Raw genomic sequence first — 10,968 nt, forward strand, 5'->3', positions numbered from 1 at the left:
TTTAAAATAAGTTAATCATAATTAGATTTAACTGTCTTTGCTATAAACTATTTTTAAAATTCTTGTAAATGCATAAATATATATGATATAATATATTTGCATATAAATATGCAAAATGAATTATTATTTAAAATTTAAATTTAGATTAAAAACAATATATATATTATTGAACGATTAATATTTTGGTTTATATATTATATAATATTATATAGTAATAATATAATATTATTTAATATAATATTAATTAAATATTTTGAATAGAAATTAAATAAAAAAATATATATTAATATATTCGTAAATACTTTTGAAAGTCACAATTTTAAAAATCAAAACAAACAGAAAATTTGGTATTTAAAAATATTGATTGAAGTTTATCTATTAGTTATAAACAATTTCATGAAACGAAACGGAAAGAAAGTGAAGCAGTTTTATCTTCGTCTTATTTTGCTGTCTCATTCTTTTATAGTTTCGCTTTATTGATTGTAATTTAATAAATAAATTTCAACAATATTTTTGTACCAATTTTTTTGTTTGTTCGAGTTTTTACAATTGAGATTTATTTAGATAGTTATAAATCTCTTAAATTATAATTTAAATTAAATAATTTAAATTACATAAATTATAAATAACGAACTGATCGTTGATGAACCGAGACAACGATAGAATAAGACGGTAGTGTAATAAAAATAATACTATTTCATGCTTGTTTTGTCCCAATGAAATTATTTATAATTTAATAAATACATCTCAACCAATATAAATCATATATCAAGTTTTATGCTTGTTTTGGTTTTCAAAAGTATTTCAATATATTAACATATTATATAATAGGTATTTTGAACAGATTAAAAACAATTATTATTGTAATATTATTACGTGATTAAGTATATTTTGATTTAATACTATAGAAACATTATGCATTAATGCCCAAAATAAACAAATCGTTCTTAAGAATATATCTATTGCTGTTGAATCTGATTTGGGCTTGCATTTCATAAATATGAATCTATTGTGTCCAGATCAAACTTGGACATGACCATTATAAAGTTAAACATATTGAATAGAAATTAAATATACTTAGATAATTATATCAATAAAAAATTAAGATTTTTACATATAGGAATATAATATAAAATGCAAGTATTAATATGATTAAAATAGGAAAGACACATATAATTAAAACTCTATAAAAATATTTTATTAACTATTAGCTCGTTGGAAATATAAAAAGTATTGTAGGATAAGAGGAAAATTGAAAACAATAATATACGAGCTTTAATTTTTTTTATCCATCCATAGATATAGATGGGACAGGTGGAAGTGGACCAGAGGTATTGGATCTAGACCTTATTGAATCTTCTTTCAAAGATACCAAATTCTCAGTTAACTAAATCAAAAAGGAAATTTGCATAAATGTTACATTTGCATAAAGATGATAATATAAAAATGATAATAAAAAAACATTTTATACGAATAAATTATTGTTGAATAATATTCAAAAATAATTAGGACACATTGATATAATATAAATATATGAGCAAAAAAATGATTAGGAAATAACATCAAGGATTCTTTGATGGAAAATTAAAAATATAATGTACAATTTACTATTTTCATATCTGAATTGAAAAGGTGAAAGTACAAAATTATTTATCATGTAAAAATTCCATATTCTTTAAATGAAAAATGTATATATAATTTGCAGATATACAACATTTGCATAGCACACTTCTCTTGTTCATAAATGTATATATTCATGTCAATAAAATTAACATGTTTTAAGTGCTCTAAATTTTAAGCAATATCTTTAATCACCTCCTGTAATTCAGCTTTTGTGAACATATGAAACAGTTTTTCAGGTGTCATTGTCATTACTTCTATATTATTATCACTTAGTTTCTCTTCCATGACTTGTTTCAATATAACCAAAGCTGCTTTTATTGCTTCTTGAAGTGTCATAGACTATAAAAATATTATAAAAAATATTTAAAATATTAAACAAGAAATTTTACAAACAAAAATTCACATTGCATATGCATATATATGAAATATGAAACATTTATACGAATATTAATATATTATTATATTATATTATTATATTATTATTATATTATTATATATATAATATATATTATCTATTACGATAAGTATTTTACCTTATGATAAACTTCCTGAAGATTTTGTTGTGCACCTTCATTTCCTGATCCAATAGCTTTGGCATCAAATTGTACAAAAGTACCAGAAGGATCCATATGATATAATTGAGGTCCTTTTTCATCAATACCAGCAAATAACATTGCTACACCAAATGGTCTTGACATAGCACTACCATCATCATCACTGTCTCCAAATTGTATAGCTAGATTTGATACAGCCTGTGCTGTTGATTCTACAGACATTCTTTCATTATAGATAAACCAATGGTTTTGACATTCTACTCTAGCACGATCGATCATTGTTCTAGAATCAGCTATTAAGCCTGATGCTGCGCATCCAATATGTTTATCAATTTCTACAATTTTTTCTACAGTTGTGGGTTCCATTAAACTGGAAGTAATACGTTTTTCCACAACTAATACAACACCTTCTGATGTTGCAATTCCAATGGCAGTGGAACCAAGTTTTATAGCTTCTATAGCATATTCAACTTGGAATAATCTTCCTTCCGGAGAAAAAGTATTAACACCATGATCATATTCAGAACGTGTTAAAAACATCTGAAAAAAATATATATATTATTAAAATTTATATTTGAATAAAATATATTAAAACATAAATATATATTATCGTATATATATTAAAGTTTTGAGGTTATAACTTCTTATATTCAATATTAAGATATTTAAATAAAAATATATAAAAATAATAACATTCAAGTATAATTACAATAAATTTCTTTATTAATTAATTATTTATTAATTAATAATTATAAAAATTTAAAAAAATACTAAATGAAATGAGGTTAACTTGGAATGACATGGCAAAACTAATGAATTTATCAATACAAATATATGAATGCAAAAAATTAAAATCTCATTGAAAATTAATTATTTTCTAAGAATTAAAAATATCTTACCTTTAAGATAGTTTTATTATTATAATAAAAATTGTTTAATATTAAATTTAAGCCGACTGTCACAAACGCTAGTCACGAAAGGAATTGAATCGATGGCGGGGATAAATACAGAGATGTATCTTTAAGACTGAGAACCCTAGAATTATAGTAAAATTTTTTAGTAATTTCAAAAGATAGAAATATGTACTTTCATAAAAATCATAAAAATAAAAAATAATTAAAATTGATATTTATTATTAAATTATATAACTATACTTTGATTTTTAAAATATTAAAAAGTATTTTGATATAATTTTAGTCAATTTGATATAAATATTACTCAAAATATATTTATATATTTCAAATATTATTATTTATTTTCACTAATTACATACTATTAAATATTATTTAATTATTATCAAATTTATTTTACTTTCTTTGCATTATTTAGAAAAAAATATATATTAAATTTAATTTATTTTCTTATTATCTATATTTATATCTATTTACTGCTTATTACTGCGCATTTAAAAATGGCTCGTGACATATTTGTTCTGTGAGGTTATTTGAAACAACATATAAAAAAAAAATAAAAAATAATTCTTAATAAAATAAATAACACAAACAAATTTACAAAATACAATGAATAATATTTATTTATTACCAAAACTTAAATCTGCTTTTGTTGAAGAAAATTGGAATGAATTATTAAATCTTCTTAATCCGAAAATATTTAGAATTTCTGAATTAGAGTATGATTTAAAAAATAATAATAAATATAATTTCATAAATAGATGTTATAAAATTAATATAACAAATTTTTTAATTTTAGGGAATTAATTGCTTTTTCAATCTTAGCAAAAGTAGCAGAAATTCTTACAACAGAAAATCCTGTTATTCCAAATAGTATAAAAATTGTTTGTTTAAAATGTTTAGGAAATTCTTGTGTCAATAGTTACATACATAAAGAATATATTTCAATTGATATTGAACGTGGAACGTATAGTTATAAATTATATTCTATTTTAGCAAATAATGAAAATATTAAAGAAATGGAAATGTCTAATTCTTATCCATTCAATTCTCATTTTCCTTATGAAGGTGTCATAGATTGGACATCAAACTTTATTACATCGTATATGTTGGATAATGATTTGGTAGATGAAAAATTAGAAATTTTAAGATTATGTATTCAATTTCTTTGTAATCTATTTACATTTGCATCTATAAAAAATAACGATCACCCAAATCATTATAATATACCAAAATATTTATATGATACTAATTTAAAGGATATAATAATGTAAGTATTATTAATACAAATTTATATTCTTTTGTAGTATTAATTATTTTAATAAAATAATATTATGTTTATATTTCAAAATGTTATATTTATATCATATATATTATGCATTTTCTTGTAGAAATATAACAAATTCTGAACATATGTCACTTGTTAGAGCTTCATGTGCATTTATACATAATGCTTTAAAAAAATATGAAGGAAATACTTTTTTAGAAAGAGAAAAAAAACATTTGTGTTCACAATTATTAAAACCAATTAAACAAGATTTTGAAAGTGCAAAAGAAGCTCTTATGCTTTTATTACTTGAAAAAAATATATTAGAAAATATATATAATGATATGACAATAGAAAATAAATTATATTTATTAGAAATCATTTGTAATGAACTTTCGAACTCAATACATAAATCTAAAAGTGAATATATATTTACAAAAGATACAATTGAATTTTTGATTGAAAGATTTTGTAAAAAAAGTGATTTAATTTTAAAAACAGTAGACATATATTTAGATGAAGTAGAACCTATAGAAATTGTTATTCTTCTTGATATTATTGGAATCTTGACATCAAAATTTTGTGAAGAATATAATTTTCTGACTAATTACAAGAATTTACTTATTAATTGTACTTGTAAGTATATATATTTATTTATTTTTTGTATAATTTGAAGTTAATATTAAAAAATTATATATTTAATAATAATATTAAGATATTTAAAAAAATTTAATATTATTATTTTTATACAGATTTATTAAAATCTATTCAAATGATTGGAAAACAATCAAATAATCATTTTACACCACTAAAAAAATTAAGTGATGTAACTTTAACAATGAAAGGATTAACAAATAATAATTCAGATGCATTTTCAAATAATATAGAATTTAAAGAAAATAGAAATAAATTGAGTTCAACGAAAAACGATTTTCAAAGTCATCCCGCATTTGGTTTTAAAGCTGGTTTAATAAGAATTATTGGAAATATGTCATATAAAAATAAGGAATATCAAGATCTTGTAAGTAAAAAATTATTATTTTTTATCCATTTATATTTTATAAAAAAAATATTTTACATGGAATATATTAAATTTTTAATTTAAGTAACATATTAAAATCAAAATTAAATTTATTTTGAATATTTGTATTATAAAAATTAAAAATTATTTAAAATATATATTATCAATAACAATATTTTAAGTTATCATATGTTGGTAATATAAACAACACAATTGCTTACAAAGCTTTTGGAAAGTAGCGCCGTAAAATCTTGTACGGTTGTGTTTGAAACTACATTGAACATACTGTAACTAATAGTTACACCACAAATATAAAATATATTATAATATTTATAATTAATATCAAGCAAAAAAATGTCATAATTTTTTCTAATTGATCATCGATCTTATAATTTTTATAATGAATCCATTCCTCTTCTATTCTTCATTTTCCAAATGAATTCTGATTCATTTATCACGCGCACCCGCGTACAAAGATTTTTTGCATCATAGATCATTTTCTGACATGCGAAACGAGAAAAAACAAAAGGCACAGAAGAGCAAAAGAGAATATAGATGAATATTACAAACCTTAAGTTTAAAACAACTTTCCCATTGCTTGATTTTTATTTAACCCCTTTATACATGTATGTATACAGGCTTTCGAGTGATCGTTATTACTTCTTATTGATTTCATCTCTGGCGCGCGAGAGATAATACATAAAAGAAACGAGAACGAGTCTCGTGTAGCGTACACTGTTCATCGAACAAAGGAAAATTAAGTATCCTGTCCAAGTTGAAGACGCGGCAATTTAACCAGCATCGAATACTGTGTTAATATATTAACATGATCAAATTCATGGCCATATTTCTGTTGAATCATTTTATCGATGCGCATATATACAACGCAGGAACGTGAATATACTTCGATTTCTTTCTTTCTTTTTTTTTTAATTTGTTTTTCTTTTCTTTTTTTTTTTTTATTCTTTCTTCTATTTGTTTCATTGGTTCAATGATGGAAGGTGTCGAAGGCGATCATGTTTTTAAATTTCGTACTATAAACATGTACATATTTCGAATCTTGCTTCTTAAGCAATTGTAAAATGTATATATCGTCGTCGCAATTGCTCGTAAAATGATGTGACGCTTTCTCGCGTTATACTGTTAATATATAACCCAATGGTAGCTGTGAGCTGTTTCATTGAAACACATATGATTCATAATGAAAAATTTTGTATATATGAGCCTGTTTATGACGGCCATCGCAAAAGCTTCTCGAGTAGTGGTTATTACGTTTTAAAAATTTCTTGCGAAGACCTTTGTTTGTCACATTCAATTTCCAACGTGCGATGATTCGAAATGTATGGATTTAGGACTCGTCAATAAAATGTATCGCTGTTCCAATATGTGATTCAATTATATTCCATTCGATTTTCAATAGCGATTCATTTTTCACGAACATGAGTTCATGAACACAAGCTACAGACTGCAATATATCGGACTGTGCAAAAATAATATTTTTATGGCTACGTGAATGGCAAATGCTATAAATCAAACTCCATATCGTTACTATAAAAATAAATTAACATCTGCGATGTTGTGACGATGTAATATCTTTTAGGTAACTTCCATAATCCTTTTAAGGTATTATAGAAACTTGTTAAGATATCGTTAATAGAAAAATTTCAAATTTTTTATTTTTAATCGTTAAAAATTATTAAAAAATTTTTTTTTTATTTCAAATTCTTATAAATTTCTTATAAAAATTTAATTTTTATTTAATTTAAATTTAAATTTTTCTTATAAAATTCTTATAAAAATAAAGTTAAACTTATATAATAATCGAATTATTATATATTTCATGATAAATAACTTCAAATGTTAAAATACAAAGATAATTTCAATTTATAGGTATCATATTCCAACTAAAAGATGAAATCAAATAAAAATAAATCAAATAATCTTTTCTTCTCTACCATTTTATTTGACATTCGTCTTTCATCAATATACAGTAATTTTTTTGGACAATTTTACTCCACTTATCTCCAGTAAGTTATCTTTTTTACAGACAAAAAAAAAATGGCATTCGCATATATGCATAAATACTCCATGATGGTTCGCAATTTTACGCGATGTTTTTCAGTTTTATATATGATATCATAAGCAGATTCATACACATGCAGATTTACGTTTCTCAATAATGAGAATTTTTGTAATTGAATTTTTTCAGCTTCGCGAAATGGACGTTATTCCTTTGCTTCTGGATTGCTGCAATATAGACGCGAGAAATCCACGTAAGTAATCAAAACTTTTATTTATTTTTTTTTGTTTCTTATGATCGTCTATTTATTGTAATTCGGTGAATCCTCTATGATATCCCGACACGCTAATTAATGCGCGTGTTAAATTTTACACGCGCAGTTATAATGCAATGGACGATCCTCGCGCTACGGAATTTATGTGAAGGTAATCCTTCGAATCAAGAGATCATCCGGAATAGCAGTAAAATCGGCGTTGTGGAGAATAGTGTGCTACAGGAAATGGGTGTCACGTTGCACGAGGATAAGGAAGGAAAAAAGATCGGAATCGTGCCTTTACCGCGTGAATAAAAATAACATTATTCAATTTATTATTTATTAAATTTTTAATCAATATATTTAATTAATTAAATTTATTATTTTAAATTGAAGCTTTTTAATGAAATTTTTATCGTTTATATAGATTGGAATGAAAAAGAGAATTGAATGAATTGAGATAATGAAAAATTAATGTTGATTCTGATATTTTTGGATATAAGATAAAGAATGTATTGTAATAATGATTAATATTTGCTTTATTTTTTATATTTTTAGATCAATTTTCGATTTGTTTCTTTTTATTTTGATGAATCAAAATTACAATTTTAAGTAACCAATTATACATGAAAATTCAAAAAGATAATATGAAATAATAAGATGAAAAATGTAACAGTTATAAAATTCATTTATTCGATGGTACGTATAATTTTGAATTAAAGGAATAGCAATTTCTTTGGCGAGACGATCGTTTTCTCATGAACTCGATCGGTCATCAGATGCATAATCACAGTGCTCATGTTAATTATATTAGTATTCACTAGCTATGTATTGATATTTCTTCGGATAAGGTATCAGTGATCTCTTTATCGGGAGTTAGACCGCAATAATTATTCGAGAGTTAGACCGATTGCAAACGTATCTTTCGTGGCGTGTGTTGACTGTAAAATAAGCCTACAATTATAGTACATGATAGGTACCATTACATGAAATATGATATCATATTGCGTAAAGAGACATTATATCTGCATTCGCGGCCAACTGATTTACGATACAATAAAAGCTGCCACGGGTTCACGGTCTATTAGCAGTTACTAATGCAGTTATACAACTGTACTTTCGCATCTGTCATGCGAATTTGTTTTCAAACATCTATTTGCCATCATCTAACGCCTGGTGACATCATTAGATTTATTATCCTTATTATTATTTTCCTAAGAAAAAACGAATTATTTTGATTTCTTTAAAAATTTAAATTGAACTATTGTGATTTTTCTTTAAGATTTCTTATTCTCTAAATATTGATTTGAATTAATTAGAAATAAATTGATTTTTATTGATATAAAGAAAATAATTTATTCAAAACGAAAATGATCCTCTTGCTATTATAAATTTAAAACATTTTTTTTTTTAAATCTTAAATGTTATTTATTTCTTTCTATTTCTAATTGTTAATATCTCGATTAATGCATTTTTTTTTAAATAGAGATCATTAGTTACAAATCATTATTTATTTAATATATCATTACTTCGTGTGCAAATTAATAAAATTTATATTATTTAAAGTATTTATACAATACCAATAGAAAATAAAGTTTTAAAAATTATAAATAGAAAATTTAAATATTATTACTCAATAAGTAAATTATAGTTATATTATAATATATTATACGTATATTACAAATATATTATAATTGTTAATATATTATACAATATTTATATCGCATAATAATAATTTCTTGTTTTAATCAATAGTGGCGGTGATTTTAAATTTCTCTTTTGCCACCAACGTTGTTTCGACAACTAAATCTATATTTTCTCGGGTTTGAATAGAAATCGACAGGTAATTACATTGATATCGCGATAGAAATTCGTTTAACGTGAGTCACGGTTTATGTAAATGTTTTATAAAATATAATGATACGTTTCTATCAATATGCGAACATGATTCATGATCTAATTGAGTCTAACCAACTATTCGTTGATTTATAGTCTATTGTGCGTAAAGAATTACATCCCGTTCGTACATTTTCGTGTTTTATTATTATTCATTATCAAATTACCGTACATTTGTTATTTAATTTATTCGGGTAATTCAATGAATGGAACGTAAAAAAAAAAAAAAAAAAAAAAAAAAAAAAATAGAAAATTATAATGTAAAAAAATTATAGATTTCGAAAATAGGAAATCTTTTGTGTTAGATTGTGATACTTATATTGAAATAAAAGAATTACAATTTTCTTTAATTTCTTTCTTTGTATTTAATCGAAACATCCAATTTCTTTCTTAATAATACAAAACAAAAATAAATAGATTTTATTTTAATGATCAATTAGAATAAGAAAATCTTTTGCTATATTCAAACTATAATAAAATATCTAGTTTCAGATTTTAGAAAACTGAAATTGTCAAAAATTTATTTTTCTGTTTTTAAAATTAATTTTATATTTAATAAAATTTATTATATTTAATAAATTTTGATAAAATTCATTAAAGTTCATAGAAATAACCAAGAAAACGAAAAAATGTATCAATGATAATTAAACATTCCTTCTTTGACCATTGCTAATTAACTTGTTATTTATAAAATGATTTGTTTTACTGCATATAACGTTTTTGGAGCTTGCGAAAAAAGGAATCATGAAAAGAAAGAAAAGATTAGTGTGGACACCGTGGAAGCAGGCGGCTAGCATGAACCGCGGGAGATTGCTTTTAATTTAAATATCAAGCGATCATGGACGATTAATCTCAAGCGGCCATAATGGCTGGCAATTAACGCGAAATTTATCAGCTAATTATACTCGCGGTTAATAGTGTTGGGGTAATGATTCTTTTATAAAAGGAAACGACAAAATAGAATGAGAAAAAAAAGAGAAAAAAATAAAATTAAGTTACATATTTGTTGTATCTTAACATATTTTTGTACAATGTATAAGTAAAAAATTTAAATTAACTGTTATTTAAAAAATAAATAAATAAATAACAATTTTTACGAATGAATAATAAATATATTAATTAAATTAATTGAATTGAATCAATTAAAATTATTATTTTAAGAAATAGAATTTTTCATAACTTCTTTGGTTTAATGTAATGTCGAACTATTTTTATAATTTTTGATGATTTCTTCACTATAGATTTTTATTGATAGAATATGAAGAAAAATATGAAAAAGTCATTTCAATAATTATTTATTATTAAATAATTAAAAAAAATTACTGATTATAATAATAATGTTTGATAGTATTTTTTCTTTATCTAAATTTGTATTCTTTTTCTTTTCTTGTCTCTTATAAATATATATATATATATATATATA

The 10,968-nt window shown here is 23.0% G+C and overlaps 2 protein-coding genes across 3 annotated transcripts; one reads left to right on the plus strand and one right to left on the minus strand.

Moving 5' to 3' along the window:
• Window positions 1–1,584: 1,584 nt before the first annotated feature.
• LOC102674008 (proteasome subunit alpha type-5) lies at window positions 1,585–3,212 on the minus strand. The gene is made up of 3 exons (XM_031514301.1): window positions 3,077–3,212; window positions 2,157–2,717; window positions 1,585–1,962 (listed from the first exon to the last, which is right to left on the minus strand). Exons 2-3 carry the CDS (start codon window positions 2,715–2,717, stop codon window positions 1,795–1,797), a joined length of 729 nt encoding a protein of 242 aa, XP_031370161.1. The 5' UTR covers window positions 3,077–3,212; the 3' UTR covers window positions 1,585–1,794.
• A 358-nt stretch (window positions 3,213–3,570) lies between these two features.
• Window positions 3,571–8,039, plus strand: LOC102673878 (ataxin-10). Of its 2 annotated transcripts, XM_006623884.2 has the most exons (6): window positions 3,574–3,807; window positions 3,888–4,358; window positions 4,480–4,991; window positions 5,108–5,376; window positions 7,586–7,649; window positions 7,777–8,039. In XM_006623884.2, exons 1-6 carry the CDS (start codon window positions 3,698–3,700, stop codon window positions 7,962–7,964), a joined length of 1,614 nt encoding a protein of 537 aa, XP_006623947.2. In that variant the 5' UTR covers window positions 3,574–3,697; the 3' UTR covers window positions 7,965–8,039. The 2 variants fall into 2 exon arrangements, with proteins under 2 accessions (XP_031370160.1, XP_006623947.2); XM_031514300.1 differs by lacking the exons at window positions 7,586–7,649; window positions 7,777–8,039 and adding an exon at window positions 5,820–6,860 and having other exon boundaries at window positions 3,571–3,807; window positions 5,108–5,378.
• Window positions 8,040–10,968: the final 2,929 nt, after the last annotated feature.

The sequence above is a fragment of the Apis dorsata genome, unplaced genomic scaffold, assembly GCF_000469605.1.
Source record: "Apis dorsata unplaced genomic scaffold, Apis dorsata 1.3 scaffold_967, whole genome shotgun sequence".
NCBI lineage: Eukaryota > Metazoa > Arthropoda > Insecta > Hymenoptera > Apidae > Apis > Apis dorsata.

Coding starts and splice junctions, on each gene's coding strand:
- LOC102674008 (XM_031514301.1), bottom strand. CDS start 2,717: ATGTTTTTAACACGTTCTGAATATGATCATGGTGTTAATACTTTTTCT. Junction 1,963..2,156: donor TTCAGGAAGTTTATCATAAG/GTAAAATACTTA, acceptor ATATTTTTATAG/TCTATGACACTTCAAGAAGC.
- LOC102673878 (XM_006623884.2), top strand. CDS start 3,698: ATGAATAATATTTATTTATTACCAAAACTTAAATCTGCTTTTGTTGAA. Junction 4,992..5,107: donor TTTACTTATTAATTGTACTT/GTAAGTATATAT, acceptor ATTTTTATACAG/ATTTATTAAAATCTATTCAA. Junction 5,377..7,585: donor ATAAGGAATATCAAGATCTT/GTAAGTAAAAAA, acceptor GAATTTTTTCAG/CTTCGCGAAATGGACGTTAT.